Source organism: Crassostrea angulata, chromosome 3, assembly GCF_025612915.1.
Source record: "Crassostrea angulata isolate pt1a10 chromosome 3, ASM2561291v2, whole genome shotgun sequence".
NCBI lineage: Eukaryota > Metazoa > Mollusca > Bivalvia > Ostreida > Ostreidae > Magallana > Magallana angulata.
The window spans coordinates 22,067,085-22,088,375 of record NC_069113.1 but is presented as its reverse complement, the minus strand read 5'-3'; the positions used below and the strand labels follow the sequence as shown (position 1 = coordinate 22,088,375).

Sequence of the window (21,291 nt, the reverse complement as noted above, 5' to 3'; positions counted from 1 at the left end):
AACTTAACGATTCCACATTGTTGGCTATTCAGTGTCGATTTGTGATTAACGCATATTAAAGTAAAAAAGATATGATCCAAATTGGCGTTTATTAGGTAATTAACTTTTACAAATTATGACAAGCTGTATTTATATCTGAAAAATCTTGCACACAATAAGCGGTCTTAATATGGTGTTAAATAACAATAATTGAAGACGGCATGAAATTCAAGAAGACGCTTACAGTGGCATTAATGATTTTGGTTCATTTTTCATTGAGAACCAGGCCGATCTTTATTTTACATGTACAGTACGACGTATATGGGTAGTTTGTGACGTACGAATTCCAGCACTACCCTAGCCCTTTTTTTCCGTGTCCCTAGAGCCATAAACCACAAGCACAGATCGAGAAGGTTGAGAACTCAGCATGGCTAATCATTGTCTGTATCATAAATTATAAAAGTGTCTTCTATGATGGGATTCTGGTGATCCTCGGAAGTTTTTCGCCGTATATATGAATTAGTTCTGAATCATTACTCAAAAGGCGACACAGAAAATTCACAAAGAGATGAATATAAGCACAGACTGATACAATTTTTTGCAAGTTTTAAGTAGACCTAACCTGAGTATAGTGAATGTTGTTTTTCAGTGTTGGTTTCGTAAAGCAGATTCTACGTTGTACTATAAAACTGCGAATACTGCTGACAATAAAAATCAACTCTTTTTTTTAGTTCTATTACAAAAAATACCAGGCAGTAGTGTTTGCACTTTCGAGTTGTTCACACGTGCACGTGTTGGTGTGACCCAGAAAACAGAATGGATTAACCTTTTTATTTTTTAATCTGTTTAACTTGTATTAACCCAAATATTAATTGATTATTACATCTAGGTTTTTAATAATTGTATTCAGAAAATACCAAAACAATTGTTGCTAATGCACTAACATTACTTTTTGATTTGATGTATTTTGGGAATACGATTACTGAATATATAATATTTCCAATGTATATGCACATTTAATGGTCAGTAAGATTTGACATTAGAAGCATATAACCCCCTCTCATCCACCCTATTGATACTCTCTCTCTCTCTCTCTCTCTCTCATAATGATTGTGAAACGTTTGATTCGTGTGTGTATCACCTGGAATTTCCCCTATTTAAAGAATATATATTTTCTCCATAATAATGATTGTAAACAAAGGTGTTTTTTTTAATGTTAACAAAGTAATTTGTATATTAAGGAGTCATGGAGTTTATTCATACGCCAGTAGGGGGTGATACATTTTTTCCCCCTCCGATCCTTTGTGGTCATCGAGAGGACTTTAAAGTTTTAACTTTCAGTGACGTTTTCGGTGATTTACACCGTATGGTCTCAAGAAGTCCACCACACTTATTCATATCCATTGAAATGACCTGACTAAATCCAGATTAAATATTACCTTCACAGATCTATGTGATCATGACGATTAAATGCCAATTCAGCGGACAAAAAAAGATTACTTAGATATTTAACGCGTATTGCTTTGACATGGACACAATATATGGTAATCATGTTAAAAAAATAAAAGCTGAAAGAAGTCCTGTTATAAGGACTACATGATTTATATTATATATACTGCGCTGTTTTGTTAATAAATTACAGTACAGTGTATATTAGCCTTATCCCCGGGCAGGTCAGCCAAGCTATCGCTATTTAGTAAAAGAATCTGATCTCTTCATTCTCCTCGGTATAGAGGGGTCAATATTTCTTTTATGAATTCGCAAAAGAGGCGAGCAGGCAGGCGACCCCCACATTCTGTATGGTCAAATAACCGAGTAATGCGTTGTTACTGGGTCACAATACAGTTTCTTTTTCATTTATTGTTGTCAATTTGATATCTGGTTGTGTTAACGTTATAGATTCTAGAGTTTATCTTAATTCTTTGCATGTACTTTATAATGCTACAAAATGAATAGTAATCTGTTCTAATAAGGAAGTAGAGAAGCACATGGCAAACCATTTTCTTCACAATTATTCTTCGATGAAATTTTTACAGTTAAGTTTAAAATGCAATATTTCTCCTTGTAAATAATATTTTAAAAAAAACTTTCGTCCACATGAATTTAAACTTCAAAATTTGAATAATAGCCTTCTTGGACCTTATGAGGAATCTGATAATAACAGTATTCTGAAGTGAAGAAATAGAACATAACTATATAGCAGAATTCCAAATCCAAATGTAGATAAAACATACATAAAGGCCATTCGAAAGAATATTCAAATTTCAATTTTATATAAAAATCAGCAAGTACAAGTAAGATATAGAAACAGATAAATTAATGTGAATATATATTTGTCAACATGAGAAAAATCACCGACTCGAAATCCGGTCATATTTTAAAGATTATAAAAATTGCGCTGATGACAATAAATCAAAATGGATGGCGTATTCATATTTAATGCTGTAATGTCAATTTATATTACTTTAATTTACATCATGCGAAAGAATCTTACATGTTTTCCAACAGCACATGTTGATTGCAGATGGATTCAAAACATTAGGTGTCATAGAAACATAAGAGAAGTTTACTGTCGATAATGACCATAGCTGCTATACATGTACACGTATTCATACATGACATTGTATATGTAGGCGCTTTTGTATAAATGAAGTTACTTTGCACGAAGTGTACTTACAAATTTACAACATGACAGTACCCTTGGTACAGACTCTGGATGTCGAATATTTGAACTTCTTTCCAAAATTAAACTGACCGTATAGATATTATGAAATTTAGCATTGATTTTCATACAACTTAAATTGTAAAATTGTTTCTTATGTTCATAGTTATATTATAGTTTCTAAGCGTTTTTCATTTTTTTTTTCTTCAAATGGGCTGGATCATGACACCAATATTCTATGTCTGTCTGTCGGTATGAATGAATGAGGTGATGGGTTTATAAATGTAGGAATGAATGTGTTCATGTACAGTTGTGTATATGTTAAACAACAAGTTAATTTATCATCATATGACAAAAGTCAAGCTTATTATTTATTATCCAAATATCCTTTGTCTTGTATACAAATATATCAATAATATATCACTCTGTAAACTGGTAAATTATACTATATACTATATACTATATTCTATGATTATTTTATAACACCACTTCTTGACTTTGTATTTTGGAGAGGGTTTATATAGGCTTTGCCTGTTGCCTAATTCATTTGATTACTCAATAAAATATGTTTAAATTAAATTTAGCATTGATGCTTATTTAGCATATATTTCATTTATACATCCGTACATATACAGATAACTTATAGAATGTCAAGTGTTTTGATGTTTTAGTCGAATAAGTACACCACTTGTGCATTATTTTCTTGATAAAAAGTATTTAGTACATTTATTCCAAATCATAGATGTTGATTTTTTTTAAGAAAAAATATTGACTTTCAATAAAATCCAGCAGGGATGAATATTACTTCAAATTAATTCATATCTTTGTTAAAGAAAATTATTATATTTTGCTCGAAAAGAGGCGATTTCTAATGAAGCAGAGAAAAAAATTCATAAGAAAAAATGCAGACTTTGAATGATTATTTTAAAAACGTGACTTTCCTCTTCCATTTGTTATGGTCACGTGTTGTAACTTCGGTTTGTTTTTCTTAAATTTTCATTGCATCGTATTATTAAGTTTGCAATTGAAAGATTAAAAAATCCCACTTATCTGTAGTTAATTCAAGATTAACGGCGTCATAAGGCTTGGAAGTACTTTGTTCTTAAAGATAATCCTTAACGTATGAGAAAGTGCCCATTTATTGTTTGAAATGTTCATCACGTGATCGCAGAAGATTGCAAAATGTCCTCGATTTTGGCAAAAATCAAACTTAATCACATGGAGTGGATTATCTTTTGTTTTCGGAATTAAGAAATAACGATTTGAATTGTTCAACAGATTTTTTTCTTTTACAAAATAACAACCAGGTGTGACTTACATTTTTATCCCTTTTTTTTAAATATATCAATGAGAGAGGGTACTTGCATTTTATTAAAGTAGTTTTTTCAAAATATTTTCGTTAACGCGGCATGATCTCGTTAAATTTAAAGAAATTGAATTTTTTCTTATCCTTGCAATATATTTGCATAAACCCACAGGTTTTTAAGTAAAAAAGGGGGTGCTATTATTTTTTTCAATCGCTGTAAAACTTGCGCCTTTATTAAAAGGTGGAAAAATCTCCTAACATCCACCCTTTATTTTATTAACGATCCCAATACCTTTGTTTGTCCGTCCGATATGTTAATAAATATGACGCACAATTTCAAGTTCAATTTTTTTCTCTAACAAATTAACAACGAAAAGGTCCATGTAAACAAGACTAAGAGAAAAAAAACTTAAATCAAATAATGTAAGATTTTTTGGATAAGGAATTTAGCGCACTTTAATGCTGATCCGCACGAGGTGTCTTCAATGGCGGGCGCACGGTTGTCAAAATTTGGCAACAACGATCAGCTGTGATAGTGACAAATGCCCTTCAAACTCAATTATCTCGTCTGAGATCTTGACCATTTATTTCATTTGCCAATAAAAAAAATCTGTTTAATCATTTATCATTGGAATACATTCAAATTAATTGTATGAAACAGACATTTGATCCCAAGTATGTAGAACACATGTAGTTATTAATCATTGTCTTTCAATCCTAATTAAGAATCTTACAATGTTACAGTGATCAGTTTTGTTTGAAAATCGGTTCACTATTTGTGTACCAAATTCATCTTAAAGCACCATACGCTTTTATATGTTACGATCAAAGTTCAAGTAATCCATTCTAAATTAATATATAAATCAAAAAACTAATGCAAGACAAATGACACTCGAAATATTCTTTACTTGTATTTGAACACAAATAACAATGAACATAAGTGGCCTTTGGATGTGAGTTTATAAATATAATGAGTAATAAATAATCACGCACTTATAGGGCGAACTTCAGGGTAGTGATCGGCATGGTATCGTACGCGCTTCACTTCCTTTTTCTCTCCTGCTACACCGTCCGTCATCGACATATATCCGAAATACTGGTCCGAGTTTCCTATCACTTTAAAGGAACTAGTCTTCCTTAGAATTCCCTTCTTTGGTTTAGAATCTGACGTTTCTTTCTCCTGGTTGCTGTCCTTTTTAGATGTATCGCCCGTCTTGGCTTTTGTCTTTTCCCCTTTATACTCAGGGATTTGGCCAGTTTTGACCGCACTAGTTTTTGAGTCAGTGGAAAGTTGTTGTTTCGAAGGTTTCGTTGTATTGCCCTTGTTGTTCGATGTTGTCGCCTTTTCTGACTGTTGTTTCTGTTTGTTGTTAGCGGCGCGATGCGAGAGATAGTCCTCCTGGACTTTAGCGATTTCTTTTTCTATATCTTGACTTTTGTTCAACTTATCTTTGTTTGGTGCAGGTACTTTCGAACTTTCTCCAGATTTTCCCTTTTCTTTTGTCGTCTGCGACGGTCGCGCGCTCTCTGTCAAGTTGTCGTTCGGTGTTTTAGAACTTTTCTCTTTCGTCTTTTCTCTGGTTTCTGACTTGTTTGGCCTTTTCTTCTGGTTATATTGCACCTTCGAATCGTTCACAGACTCTTGCAAGTTAACAGTTTCTTTAGTTTGAGCAACACCACGAGTTACTTTATGAGAATGTTTAATGTTACCAATGTCCTGTGAGTTTTGAATTTGTTTGGAACTACCTACTTCCTCGTGTTGAGCATCATTTACACTCTTTTCGTTTTCTTTGGGCGTGCTTTGTTCCGTCGTAGCTTTCTTAGATTTCTTATTTCCAGTTTTAGAATTGTTTGAGGGCTTGGCTTTGTCTTTGGATTTTTCATCAGACTTTAGAGTAACCTGGATCGTCCCTCGTGCACCTTTCGCGGCCTGTAGCGCTCCTTTGGTTTTCTGCAGTTCTTGAATCTCGCCATCAATTAGATCCGGAAGATCCCCTTCCGGTATCGAATAATCATTCCACTCGTTGTATCGCTCATTAGTTTTCAGAGGAGAATAAATCGAACCCTGCCGGGAGTTATAAGAATCGACGGAATGTAAGCCCCTACTCTCAGTAGACTTCAATGAAGTTTCCGAAGTGATGTCCCTCTGCCGCCGGGGTATGCGGGAGGGACTTATCAAGTCTCTTGACCGTCCGCTGTTGTTTCTGGAGGACATATTGCTATTTACAGTACTGTTGGATAACATTGTTGACCGACTAGAATTATTCGATCTCATTATACTGTCTTTGCGAAATTTCTGGGCATAACTACTGAATCCCGGTACCCGTTGTGTGTTGATCTTTGGAACCTTCAAAGCGCTTAGTTTTTCATAAAGATCGACCTGGGGATCGTACACTTGGGAGCTCCCTGACCTCGGGGACTGAAGGTGACCGAAACTACTCTGACTTCGTCTTGCCTCTTCATCCGGGTCGTACATCCGCTCAAAAGTATGAAGTTCTCTGGCGCTCTCTGTTCCGTAATGGCGATGATTTTCAAACTGGTAACTGTCCCGAAAATCAAAACTTATATTCTTGGGATCGCTTCCATGAATTTTTCTCTGACCTTTCCGGCGTTCCGAGTCGACCAGATGCCTTTCAAATGAATTCTGTTTTTCCTGTTCATATCGATGTTTCACAAGCACTTTTTCTTGGATGATTCGTCGTTTGTCTTCAGACTTGTCCTTACCCTGATGATCGAAGTATGAGGGATACATCACATTAAGGCCACTACCTTGCTGTTGCAGAGTGGGATCCAAGGTTCTTCTGCTTAATACATCCGTCCTCATGATGGGTGAAAAAACAGGCGATTCCCTATGCAGTTTATCGCCCCGAGCTTAAATCACAGATGAACATTTCCGATCCATGGTCCGTTTTATTGAAAAGATGTATCTATCAATTTATACAATCCAACAATGAAAATCGTATTCCAAGTGCATCCAATTACATTTCGTCCGTCGTTTTTCTATGACAAAGGATAGTGTATTTAATCTTTAAGAAATTGGTCTCTCCCCGCAAACACTGTCAAATTTATCTTTGCAGCGATTCGGTATATAAAGAATGGGAAGCGCTGCGATTGAATAGTGGACTGGGGACTAGTACTAATAGTTGTGGTTCTCCTTTAAATTTTAAGCTAACCACCTCTGCAGAAAGCGACTAATCGCGTCATTGTAACAATAAGCCCTCGCAAGAATTTTGATCTGATTAGAGATACGGGGATAATGAATGAAAACCCGTGCTACACTTTAATTTTAGAATATAATATCAATCCAAGGCTGGCGTAGCTTTAAAACACGGGGTGCAAGCAAAGAAGATTAATTTGCCTTTTGATGTTTGGGTTGCTACCACTGCCAAAAAACACTGCTGTTGTTGTTTTTCGAAAGTGATTGTGTTATTGACCAAAACGGGCCTTGGAGACCGCTGGTGGATCTATGTTTTTAAAGGCTATTTTAAAAGAACGTTGAATTGATGTCAAACTGTTTGAGGTGTGAATGCCAAAACTGACGTTCAAGCTTATTGAATAATGTTAACTAAAGTAATTTGAATGGTTAAGACATTGCAATGGGGAAAAAACCGTAATCAGTGTCAAGGAAATTAGAAACTTTTAAATTTGAGTAATTTATAAAAATCAAATAATTAATCTTCTTTGCTTGCACCCCGTGTTTTAAAGCTACGCCAGCCTTGGATTGATATTATATTCTAAAAATTCTTGTAAAATTCTTCTTTTATTCCATGGCTGATAAGAAAATACAATTATAGTGAATGTATGATTATTTACTTTTGATTGAGTTTATTTATTCCTGATAATCTTGTCGTTTTTACTTTAAAAGTTTGATCTGATCGTAATCCATTGCTAATGGGGAGGGGGAGGGTTATATTTTTTTTATTGTTACAAAATAAAGTATCTGATAAGTTTATTGCATTGCCGACACAAATTGAAAGAATTTCTTTGAAAATTATCATATATTCACTATAATTGTATTTTCTTATCAACCATGGAATAAAAGAAGAATTTTACAAGAATTTTTATCAAAACAATAAAGATGAAGATTTGACAGTAATTTTAACAACACGAGGCCATATGCATGCAAGTAAAAAATATATGATTATGGAGTGGAAATTTGGAAATAAGGGTGTCATAGATATTTATGAAATTTCTTTTGAACTTTTGACTTCGGTGAACGTCTATGGAACATCACAATTGACACCATGAACCAAGGCAAATATTTACAAACGAGTTTTTCCAATCCCACTGGAAACGTAATTGCATGCTTTAAAAGATATTGAACCGATTTTGACATCTGATTTTTTTCGTTGACAATTCTTGTTTTACAAGTGGGACTTTTTCGCCGACTTGATGAGTGGATATGTTGAATAGATCACCACGCTTTATATATTTGATTGGGTTTTAAGAAAATATTTAAAGAGAGCCTTGTCCGTCTTCTTTTGATTGATTTCAAATTTGTGTCGAAGTCTTGAATAGCGGAGATTGGAATTCATGTTAAGGTCTTTAAATTGAAGTGCATTTGTCATGCAGTTGTTCAAATGATTTTATTTTTATTTTCAATCTTACTACCGCCATTTGAGATAGATTTAAATCACAATTTTTTAAAGCTATATGTGCAAAGGGAAACTACTGGGTTTTTTCCCCTACCATTTCGCATTTATTCGAACTTGAATTCTAAGTTTAATTCAACTTTTAGATCTAAAAAGAAAATTAAAGATGCACATTTTCAATTATATAAAATTGGCAATATATATTACTAAAAGAGGTGACAGATTCGAAACATTTAATTTTGCATTTATTCGATTAAATTACATCTAGTAAACATATTTTGCAAGTAAAAATACTTCATTGTCATTGTATATATATAACGGCTCTGTGATGACTTTTATAATTCTAAAAATATCTGTTACCATTAAAATCTCAATTTTGTGTGAGGAATATTCAAAATGTTGCTTTAATAACATGACAGTTTATTGCGTTGATTCACTGGTAAAAAGTGTACAACATATCCTTACAAATCTGTGACAGAATTTCTGTTGAATGGATATAAAACACATAAATACGTATGTAACTCATTTCTGTAAAACACTATCAAATTGGGTATTTAGTTTCATTAACGTTCTGTGATTGACTGAACTCAAAATCATATTTAACAATTTAAAATCGATCATTTACGAAACCTTGGTTAATGATACGTACAACGAAGGGAAGTGGGTATAGACCATTGATTTTTTTTTCTTTTAGTTTATTTTTTTGTATTTTTTGTATTTTTTGTTGTTTTTTTTTAATAAAATGTCTCTGAAAGTTTTATCTAAAATTTTGACAGGATAATTTAAAATATTTTGTCTCATGCCCTTAAAATGCATGATTTATTGTCGTCATTGGTTTTATCGTAAGATTTTGAATTGGTTAACAAAGTTTCAATACTTTCTAGCGGTTATTTCCCTTTGCTTTGCAAGAAAGTATTTGCTTATTATTTTTCAACAAACTAATAATTAAGTTACATTTAATGGGCTCCAAAGTAACTTCATTTGTTTGTCTTTGCAATTTTGGACAATGGGTTATTTACTAGTCACCGTGTGCTTTTTTATTTTCAGAATATCAAGTATATTTCAATACTTACTGCGTATTTTATCTAGACAGTGTAAAATTTGCTTTTGAAGGTTCTCAACTAGAGGAAAGTGCAGAAAACACATTTTGACATGTTTGATAAAATTATCAAACCAATATTCTAATACGAATGTGAAGTGTGATCCGTTAAGCATATCTTAGCATGATAAGTAAGCTGTTTATTTTTTTAATGGTGTATTTAAAACAAACAATTGTCATGTTGTAAATTTTGTATTTACACCCACCCAGTAAATTCAAAATTTATACAACATGACATATTTCTTAGAAAATACGACAAGTTTAAATCTGAAAAGTTTCGCTGGTCCGCTCACAATCGAACTTGTCCGTGAACTTTTCTAACAACCCTCGTATGTCAAATTCAAATGTCACAAACAAACAAACAAAAACAAAACAAACAACTTATCAATTATTGTAAAGAGTTAACTCTCTTTGTTAACTTAACACTTATCTGTTATTCCTTCCTCATGCGTGTATCGATCTTAAATTTTTTTTATCGATTTCTATCTTCATCTATTATATAGTTTGTACATACTTTACAAGTATTTTCTCTCTACTATTACTTCAGTTATAATCATAAAGTTTATTGTCATTGTCATTTATAAGATATTAATTGACGCTTACTAGACAATTATCACTGGTTGTGAAAACAAACAACTTTATGAAAGCATGCTTGTCATTTTAAAATCATAAAAGAAAATATATCAACCATCCATTTCAATTTCTCGAATGTGAAAACCACTGAGCAATATTTTGTAAGATTTTTAAAATTATTTTTCTTGTAGATTACAACCCATTTTATCTCTTCATATCATACTTTTTGACGCGGTGTATTTTTTTTTTTTAGATAAAATCTGCATACAATATGACCACTTTTATTTTATTTTAGATATAAAATATGTCAGAGAGGACCATCTGAAAAGTGTTGCATGGGTTGGGATGATGGTGTAATATATATATGCATGGCGAACAAATCTACCTGTACTTTGTACCCACTGTACTTAGTGGTGATTCTTTGTCATGTAATACTCTCTTCTTTCTTCTTGATTACACCATAAATGGTATCTGTAAACTCAGTAACACCCCCCCCCCCCCACCTCCTTCCCGCAGAGAAGTATGAAATCCAACTATACGGTTGTCAAAACATTGTTTTAAATTCAGTCATTGACATTGCAAAAAACTGCACGCAAAGCACACATCCGTATTTGAGTTTTCACCACCAGTCCCTTTTGTTTAACTACCTGTATAGATGGTATTTCTAAATGTCACTCTGAAATCGTCCATACCGTCACCAAACATTGTCACAAAAACGACCCCCCTTTTCCCCTCCAACCGCTTACTTTCTCTCCATCCATTTTGAACGCAATTTTTTTTAATAATTTTTTTTTTTTACAAAGTCCATGAATTATGTTTTTTTTTAAATTGGGAGGCCTCTCGGAATTTTGATAGAATAACGAAGAATTCAAAAATGACAGCACAGCCTAACTTGAGTTTGTGTAACTTTTAAAATTTCTGTCGAATAACGAAACATTTAAAATGACAGCATAAACTACCTTAATATTTGAGTAACTTTTCAATCGAGACTTCTAGAGATTTTTTATCTTTCAAACGCTAACATCAGAGGTAAAATTCATTTTACTTAGCATTAGATAGTGACAAAATGGATAGATATCATTATCATTACTCACAATTTATCATTCAAACATTTTATATATTCATTACGTGATGGATAAACTATAATTTCGGAGGGGGGGGGAGTGGGTGGGGGGGGGGGGGGGTAAAAATCTCGATACAATCTACTGTTTCTACCAGTGAAGATTTCAAAATGACATCGTTCAGATCTACACTACAACGTCGAGCTCTCAGACAGAGGAACAAAGATTTTATCAATATATCTCATTTCAGAAACTTTAAAAGAGAAGGTTGCAACACATTGCATTTTCTTTTTAAACCCAAAATTTAACCATTAGATGAGCTGCTTCGAAGTCCTACATTCTACAACCTTGGTTGTAAACTTCAGCTAACGATTTGAGCAGAGTGTAAGACCAGAATAAAGGGGTCGATGAGGTACAGCCATTTATCCAGATAAGTTTGAGCTGCCCACTTTCAATTTGTAGATCCATTAGAGTGTAATCGAAGATTACATGTATTGATCACTTAACTGAATGGCGAAGCCGTTTGATAATACCCTGAGTAATTGATCGTTTTGATTTTAAATCATCCACGAAATTTCGAAGCTTCACTGAAGGAATTTTTCTGTTCGGTATAATGATAAGTTTCTCAACGCTATTCGAAATGGTGTTCGAAATATTTTTTCTAAAATGATGATCTGTCAAATCAAGACATTTCTCATTTAAGCTTTCGTCTCAACTAAATTGAATGTTTGCGAATGTTTATTTAACGATACACAAAGAATGCACTTTTAAAACATTAATTTTTAATGATCGCCGTTAAAATGAGTGAAGTGGATACATTAAAACCCAAGCTCTCTCACCAACGAGGTTTTGTTTCGAAATAGACGAGTTTTCGGTTTATACAGAGGCAATTTAAATGGAATTTAGCGTAGCATACAGGTTTTTGTATACAACGTGGTTATCTTAACTGAATAAAGATATGATAAATAGGTATAAATCAATTCCAATTTGAAAACAGACATTTGTCAAATATATTATAACATGAAGATATTAAAGAGAAGTTCGAGTAATAGTTTCTATAGTTGCTAAAACACGTTATTGAATGCTATACACATATCTTTTTATATTCCCGAAATAGAAACACAAGCTATTGTTGCCGTAAAGTAAATTTTTCATTTACCTTGCATAAAAAGAAAATTTAATACACTTTATGAAAAATTGATTTAAAATTTGATAACCGAGCAATTGACCATGTGACAATCGATACAACTGTAAACGAGATTGCTATTGATTCATACAATTTTTTTTCCAAAATAAAACTGTTTATCGGTTTTACAGAGTTAAAGTGACCTCCCGTTTCATATGAGAATATAATGTTGACATATTTATCGGTAATTTGAGAACCTTTTCCATAAAAAAATTGTTAAAAAAAAAGCAAAAAAAACAAAGTAGTCGATTTCCATTGAAAAACCATATGGTGAATGATAAATTCATAAATTCGCTATATTGAACATAATTCTGATAATTGAGGATATTCCACCTTAATTTCTACATTAATTTCATTGCGTTACACACTTGTATGCGGTCTTATTTCCCTGTTGCTTTGACGATAGTTATACAACAAATAATAGCCTCATTCATTGAAGAATGTTTGAACTCACACCCTATACCAAAAACTGGGGATCAGTATGAAGATAAATGGCGATTTGTAGTAATCTAAGCTTGATACAAAACAAACACTGCAATCGTCCCATTGCCCAATAACTCTGACTTTTCTGTCCTAATCTGCGGCTATTTAACAAAATATAAATATTTCCCTTTAATGCGTCTTTTAATGCATTTCGTCCAAATCTTAATCCTTTGTTAGTGGGAGAAATTGAGGAGCGTGCTCGCTATTGGTTCCAGGGGTTTAAAACTATAAGTGCAGTGTCTAAAGAAAAAAGTCAGAAAATTATTACGATGAATGACAAGCGATAAATCAGGAATTTACAATTCATCACTTCTTGTCAAACTCGAGCACGGTTTGAGAGCAAATTGAAACGCTTAAGTTTTTACCGAAAATTTATTATAATGTTTAATAGCTCCAGCCATTTTGTATGGATATAAGTCTGCACGTGAAGCAGACGAACTTTGACGTATGAAGTAGTGTTGAAATTGACAATCTTTGCAGAAAGGATTTTCGCCGCTTTTCTGCCACATGGGAAAATATACTTTTCGATTTTAAGATGAAAAGATTTCTAATTCGTTGGCAAACAATTTCAACGACAAAAGGAAATATATATATTTCATGATCATTTAAAGGAGAGAAATCTATCCCCTAGGTGTATATGTATAGAGGAGGAATGAAAAAATCAATTTCATTTTTTGTTTGATCACAGACGAGCGTGGATGAAAAGAAGAGAGCATCTAGATTTCCAGAAACGCCTCCTATATAATTAAGGCCTTTCTAAACGTAGAAAATGACATGCTCATATGGATTAAATTCTAAAACTTCGTTATGACAGATATTGATTAGCGGATAATCAAATTTAAAAAAAAAAAAAAAAGAAGAAAGTATTGACTGGAGTTTTCTTTCCGACGGATGGCTTATCACTAGGAAACCGGAAAAAAATATCAGGGAGCGGTTTTATTATTATTTTAATTACCGTTCCATCATTGATGTGCTGATGTGATGAAGGTTAAATGTTTACCGTTCTACTGAATAAACGGTAATATGGAGTAGAAATCGATCTGACAGTTCATAAACTAAAGCCAAATTCCAATAGTGTTCCAAACCATCGGAAGGTCTGCAGACTCGACCAAGTTCAGCTCTAGTTTGGATTATTCTGATAATTTTCTCGATGTTGAAAAAATTAATGTAGGACGACAGTCTCCTGGGAAGGAAATCAACAGCATTGAATGTAAGAGAAGAAGAAAAAAAATTCGACAAAAAAATTGTGTTCAGCTAAAGTGCAAAGATGACACTGGACGATACAACACGTTTATTAATGAGTCTAGGGGGACTTCCTGTAAGTGCCCCTCCCATTAACAATGCTTGTCTCCCCAACGTTTACAATAAACTGGACGCAGAAGTCAAGAAAAAGACCAAAGTGGTCAATGGACTTTTAGATTACAGACTACAAGTGCAATGTCGGATGCTGGAAAAGTATCGACGCGATGTGGAAAAGGTTCACAAGAAAGAGAAGGCCAAAATTCAACGGGAACTAAAGACGTTTGACAGAAAATTACCTTATATGGAAGACATGACTTATCTGAAAATTAAGCTTCCCACGAAGAGCGGCAAGGAGCATGATTACAAAACACATGTTACGCAACCAAAACCTCTGAAAGGAATTATCAGTGAAAGAGAGGATAAGCCTTTCTGTGACCGATTCTTTCATCACCATGTTCCGGGTGTGCCAAAACTGGAAAAACAGCAGCCATTTTTCACTTCTTCTTTGCAGTCTGTGAAATCTGAGCATCAGGATGATATGGCTGTATCTAGAAGAAACAGCAAAGTGTTGTTATCTAAGCGGCTCAGCATGAGCGAAACCTGCTTGTCCGCTCGAGGTGATTTTGAGCGGTCGTTTATCCTTACCAAAGAACCCACTCTTCTGATCGAAGATGATGCAATGACGATTTAAAATATGTTGTTAAACGATATTGTTTTAATTTCCTATTTATTTCAGTTTATATTTATTTTGTTTTATGCCCAGCAAATCATTGATGAATGTAGCAGCCAACCTCGGATGAAAGACTTTTTTAAATGAAAAACTACTGCAATTTTTTTTTCTTCTATCGAATAGCTGTGAATTTCTTCTCCTTTTATTACCATTAAGTTTGAATTTGACTAAAATGAATGTTTAGCTGAAAACGATGACACCGAATCCATTGATTTTTTCCGATGCATTTCAGATAAATGGAGTCAAGTCATTGTCAAAGGCGCGAACACACATACAATGAATCCTGTAACATTTCAGTAAACCTTTGAAGCATGTAATCATGGTTTTTATTCAGAAAAGGTTAGGTTGAAACCATCAAAGATTAGATAAAATATTACACTGAGCTTTATTGTTCGATAATGCCATTCCAAAGTGCGCTTTGCAATTCCATTTCCTTACCAACTACTTTTGATGAAATGCGTAAATATTGTTTATGAATTACCTGCTTTGTTCTTTAAATTTCAACGAGTCAATTTGAATGTACTTTTTTTTTTTTAACAAAGTTCTCAGTTTGCATAAAATATTTTTCTTGCACTCGTTCACCAAGTATGGAGAAATCTCGGAGAACAAAAGTCTTGGCTTAGCAAGTTAAGAGAATATTCGTGTACATGGTCTTGTTAAAATTCTATTCATAATGACGGTATATCCACCTTTGATTTTATTCTTTTAATTTCTATCATACTTTAAGAAATGAAAAAAAAATATATGCGCATATTTTTTATAGGATTATCTATATACCTTCTTGTCAATGAAAAGAAACCCGAGGCCTAGATATTTATGAACGTTATGCTTTAGCGGGTATATGGCCCTTCCAATTATGATTTTGTGAATAAAACACATTATCGCAAGATTAATAAATTCTTCTTATGAACATATTAGAAATATTGGAGGATTTAATTACTTGTATGCATAGCTTTTGTCGATAATTTAAAAAGTCTGCTTCGATTTTTGATAATTTCTTTAATAAATGTCCTTCAGTTAAGTGTATTATTAATTTTTATTTTCTTCCATCACCATTGTTTGCTTAAGGATTTTCTTGTACTTGTGATTGCGTTCTGGTATCCGTGTAAAACTAAATTATTTACTGAGGTACCGATGTAATCCATGGGTCACTATGAACTCTTATTACACACAAATAAAGGCTGTAACCAGATGATCCAAGGACAAAAAACAGTATAAGCCACAAAGAACCAAATGACTTTAACAAAAAAAAAAAGTTCACAAACAAGCAAACAATGAGGGCCATTTGACCGCGAATGCACGCTAACGAATAATTATACACCTGTAAGTCAAAAGTCTTATGTATACTAGAATTGTGCAATAATAGGTTTAAAAACGAAATCCAAATTAAAGCTCATTCTCCTCAAGCCTTAAAACCCGAGATTAATCGCCTTATCATTTTTTTTTTATGAATGGCCAATTTGTGTCTCAGAAACTTAAAATGCAATTGCTTTCTACAATAAAAGATTCCCTTAACGACAAAATTTCGAACTACTGTCTCTTTTCTCACGTGTAGAGATCTTGACATTAGAAATAAAATCAGTCTTTTTTTTTAAGGGGGGGGGGGGGGTTGGTGCTTAGTTCACGAATTAACATATAATTAAATGAAACCGCTACAATTTCGGGTAGAAAATTACTCATATAACGTAGAGATGAGTTCGCAGATTTAAAGGTTTATTGGCCCCGATTGTGTTCCTATGTGTTCCTATGCCAACCTTTTACGTTTGTAAATACACGGTGGGGTCTAAACGTGTATATTTTGTGTGTGTATAATTGAGATAAGTTTGAACTAACCAAGGTGGCGAACTAATCCCCCGCTAATTAAACACGCTCGTTTCGCGGTGTTCTTTTTCTTCACCCTAAGCATTTTAAATGTCTCATCACTCTAAGTTCACTTTGACAATTTTGCAAAAGTACATTTTTTGTTCAATAAAAATCTGAGAGTTTTGCTTTTGAAATACAAAACAACGTGCATTAATTGAAGGTGTAGATATCATTTTAAATAAATGATACCATACTCTATGGATATTGAAGATTAATGGAGAAAAAGTTGCTTGAGGACCCCTACCAACCCAGTTAGACCGAAAGAGTATATGATTCTCTTTTTCTTGACATCTAATATATATATTTATAATTTATTAGAAAGCAATGTTTATTTGCCGTTATTTTCATATTTTAAAATAAAGCATGTTGTATAATTATTTATATTTAACTGTAAAGAAATTCTATCAAGAGGAGAGTTAACTAACCCCCCCCCCCCCCCTTTCCCCTCGCCTTAAGCACCTATATATTATGTCTATCAACTTACATGTACGATACCTAATTTTGATTTTTATATGAATAATGGCTTACAGTTGAGATTTTCAACACAATTGCAGCGCATATCGCAGTTGCGCTGATGTCGTTCGGCGTGGACTTGCAATAGTGATTACACGGTAAGCCGCGCCTGAGACGAAACTTTGTGCCCCCGCCGATATGTCAACTTCTAGGGTCATCCTGAACTGATAACGTCAGTTCTAAATGCCCTTGCAGCTTACACCAACGTGAAATTTGCTGATTGAAATGTTAACTTTACTTCCTCGGAAGGTTGGGTGAGGGGGGTGTTGTATGCTTACGAATAAATAAAAAGAGGGGGAGATCTGCTAACTAGAAAGAAGAAATATTTACCAAACACACACATGCATATACAATGATTGTGGACATTTCAAATCAAAACATTTAAAGACCTTTTCAAGTCCTTGTCGTACCTTGGCCAATGAAAGTTTCATTAAATATTGATATTATTTCGAGGCTTTTTATATTTTGACATGGCATGGTCATGATAACCATTAAGAATAAATTACTGTTCATACAAAATTGATACAAGCTGAAGATGATATACTTGGTACCTGGTCGTCAGAATTTATTAATTATAAACCTCTTGTCAACAGCAAGTCAAGAAACGGCTTGCTTATTCAATGCCGGTTTTGTTAAAGTTCAATGGTGCATGCAAAGATCAAAAGAGAGTGGGGTATCCGTAACCCCCCACCCCACCCTTGAAAAAATCAAACTTATTAAATTCACATAGTAAAATTACCCCCCCCCCCCCGGACAAAAAAAATTATATTCCCCCCTGGAAAATGGTTTTGGATCCGCGCATGATGTTGTGTTATATACATGGCCTTGTTGTTCTGTCTTTAAACTTTGAAATAATTGATTGATAGAGTTTATAAAGGAGGGATGTCATGTATGAAAACACATTAAAGGGACTTGGACACGATTTGAGATCAAAAAATTCATTTTTATTTTTTATGTATAAAATGATTTACTAGACTAGTGCATTTTAAATGATGGACCAAAATATTAACTGTTTAAGTCAAGTTACACGCGAGATACAGAGGTAAGAATTGATTGTTATGTAAACAAAGCTCGAGTCTTATAGTTGTTTACAAAAAATGTAATGTAGAGAATTACCTTTTCTTTGACAAATTGACTTGTAAAAACAATTTAAAGTAATTCCAGTATCTTTATAAATACTATTATCAACAAAAATAAGATACATTTGATTGAAATTTGCACCGATACAACACATATGTAAAAATGACAACATTCGGGCTTTGTTTACAAAACAAAGAGTTATGAACTCTGTATCTTGCTTATTATGACTTAATATTTGACTTTCAAATTTTGACAAAGCATTATAAACTTCTATATTTATCAGTATAAACATTGAAAATGGAAAAAAAAATTGAAAATTTTAAGTCAAATCGTGTCCAAGTCCCTTTTAATCAGTGAAATTCATAAAGTGTGATAAACTTATTTTTAAAACTAAAGTTTAAAATTTCGACAGTGTTTGAAATAAAGGCCAACGCTAATGCTGAGTACAGCGACAATTTTTGAATGAAAACCTCTACGGAAATCATTTCAAACTAAATTGATTAATACAAAGACTTCGACCGACTTTTTTTTTCGAACGATCGTGTGATTATTATCTCTTTAAGTTGAAACAGATAAATAAAAATCAAAGAAAGCGGAGCGCTATTTTACGCCAACGAGAACAAAGTTAATTGATCCAGAGAGTGAGGACCAAGGTTGTGACCAAGGACGTTGACATTTCTATGTAGTAGAAATTCTTTTTGAAAAGAAGAATGAATCAATCGATTTACGGATTGCAGCGTGAAAAAAAATCCTGTCAAACGAAACTTTGATTGAAATTATTGATCTAATGCAATATATATACGAGAGTCTCGAAAGTTAAAACTATTTTTATAAAAACGAATAAAAATGTTTTTATTGATGAATAATGTTTGTAATATTAGGGGTTTTCAATTTAAATTCGAAAGGTAACAGAAATATTTGCCGTAATTTTCAGAATTTATTTTACTGCATAGACGTGATAATATTACAGTTCTGTTTGCAGCTTTAAAGATTAATATGATAATCATGACATTAAAACTATTGCTAAATTTTGGAAGAATTTTCAGAAGGAAGATTTGTGTTCCATGCGTATAGAATACAATGGAAACTTTTTGTACATGAAGACATTTATAATTTTCTTTTAATTTGAATGGCTTATTTTGCAAAAATGATCTTTACATTTTTAAATTCACAGTCTTACGATAAAAGTTTACGACATAAAAGCTGCTGCTCGTATCAACTTTAAGACATGATTCAGTTAGATTTATCGATGACATTTATCAGTTCTTGACTTACCATTTTAAAAGAAGAAAAGCAATCAAACCTAATGAAATGAATTAATTATAAATCATTAGCAACATATTTTAAAAAATAATAAATTTTAACCAAAATACTTTTCATACAATCTGTTAGTTAATCAAAGAAACCATATCTTCTTTAATAGTCACGTTATAATAAAAGTTTGAGACCTTCTGGCATTTCGCCTACATATCTATGCATGTCTTGTTACAAGTAATATCAATCTCATTATTGGAACTTATCAGGTTGTTGACCCATTTGTTCCAGTTTCGCTGAAGTTGAAAAAGAATTGGTATAAACCATGATTCCTGTCTTTGAATTTTTTGTTTTCATCAGTCTTCTCACGAATTTAACATTCACTGCTGAAAAAACGGGTGAGATATTGTTTCCTGTCTTTTTTTTAGTTTCCGCAATGATTTGGTCATTTGTCTTAGAAACTTGACCTAAAACGATTTGGACTTGATGTAAATGTAGTAGTGAACGATCATGACAACATACCTAATGGATTTTTTTATATACATTGTAGGTAAAAGTTAAAATATATATTCATAGTGACACGCGTGCATATTCATTCTTTAATTGCTCCCGATAAAGAGAGAAATATGAATTTTTAAATTCTTATTCCAGACATTCTCACAATTCTTCGTCAGACAAACAGCTCTTCCTCGTTCTTCAATTCCGGAAATGGCGGAGGAGGAACCGGAAATTCTGCACCGATGCCTCAGCAGTTCATTGATCCAAATTTTCAGTCATCGGTTGGAGGAGCTTCATCCGGAATCAATGGTTCATCCGGGTCATTTCAGCAAAGCTTAATCGATCCTTCTCCTGTTCTAAATCTCGGAAATTCACAATTTTCAAATTTGGGTTCTGAATCGTCTATAATTGCAAATGGAATTTCCAGTACTAACCAACTCCAAAAACCTGGGAACTTGAGTAATCCAAATCTTTTCTTATCTCCGGGAATTTTCAATAATTTTCAAAACCTGAATTTGAATGGAGGGATCACAACCAATCAACAAAGCGGGAACCAATCTCAGCAACAGACCGGAAGCGGAAGCACTTCGTCTGGTGGAACTTCGTTTTCAGCGAACTTTTTCCAACCCTCGCAATTTCTAAATCCCGGTGCATTTCTAGTTGGAAAAAGGAAAAGAAGAACATATAATATTTAAGATTGTCCTTCATTACCCCGATGACTAAGAATAAATCCAGAGCGCCAAATATTGTACAGTATAGGTTGCTATGATTGTAGCGTAATCATTCTTTCTATGAATATTGATTTATATTTACAAAACACTAATTGACAGAAACTATAACCTATATATTACCTTCTTTAGATCATGGAATACATTGTCCTTATTCTGTTGGTATAGACATTATCTTTTATCATTGATAAAATATTTTAGTTGAAATTTTAAAATTTATTTCATATCATGTGTATCATTGTTTTACATATGGGTTATTTTTGCTGTATAAATAATTGTAATACATGCTAATTTTATTTGAATATAAAAATTGAAATACTCATCATTGATTGTTTTGTTGCTTGGTTTAAGAACCAGGAGTTACCCCTCCTTTCACTTCACAATTTTGGATGATTACTATACTACTAATGTATGACATATATACGCTTAAAAAGTTTGTCAA

The 21,291-nt window shown here is 33.0% G+C and overlaps 2 protein-coding genes across 2 annotated transcripts; one reads left to right on the top strand and one right to left on the bottom strand.

Annotated features, from left to right (window-relative positions):
- Positions 1–4,932: 4,932 nt before the first annotated feature.
- Positions 4,933–6,771, bottom strand: LOC128175827 (MATH and LRR domain-containing protein PFE0570w-like). The gene has a single exon (XM_052841672.1). The coding sequence runs from the start codon at positions 6,769–6,771 to the stop codon at positions 4,933–4,935; it is 1,839 nt and encodes a 612-aa protein (XP_052697632.1).
- Positions 6,772–13,127: 6,356 nt separating this feature from the next.
- LOC128178935 (uncharacterized) lies at positions 13,128–15,447 on the top strand. The gene has a single exon (XM_052846370.1). The coding sequence runs from the start codon at positions 14,209–14,211 to the stop codon at positions 14,872–14,874; it is 666 nt and encodes a 221-aa protein (XP_052702330.1). The 5' UTR covers positions 13,128–14,208; the 3' UTR covers positions 14,875–15,447.
- The last annotated feature ends 5,844 nt before the right edge of the window (positions 15,448–21,291 follow it).

What these genes read in the sequence shown, in the direction of transcription:
- LOC128178935 (XM_052846370.1), top strand. Translation starts at nt 14,209, where the DNA reads ATGACACTGGACGATACAACACGTTTATTAATGAGTCTAGGGGGACTT.
- LOC128175827 (XM_052841672.1), bottom strand. Translation starts at nt 6,771, where the DNA reads ATGAGGACGGATGTATTAAGCAGAAGAACCTTGGATCCCACTCTGCAA.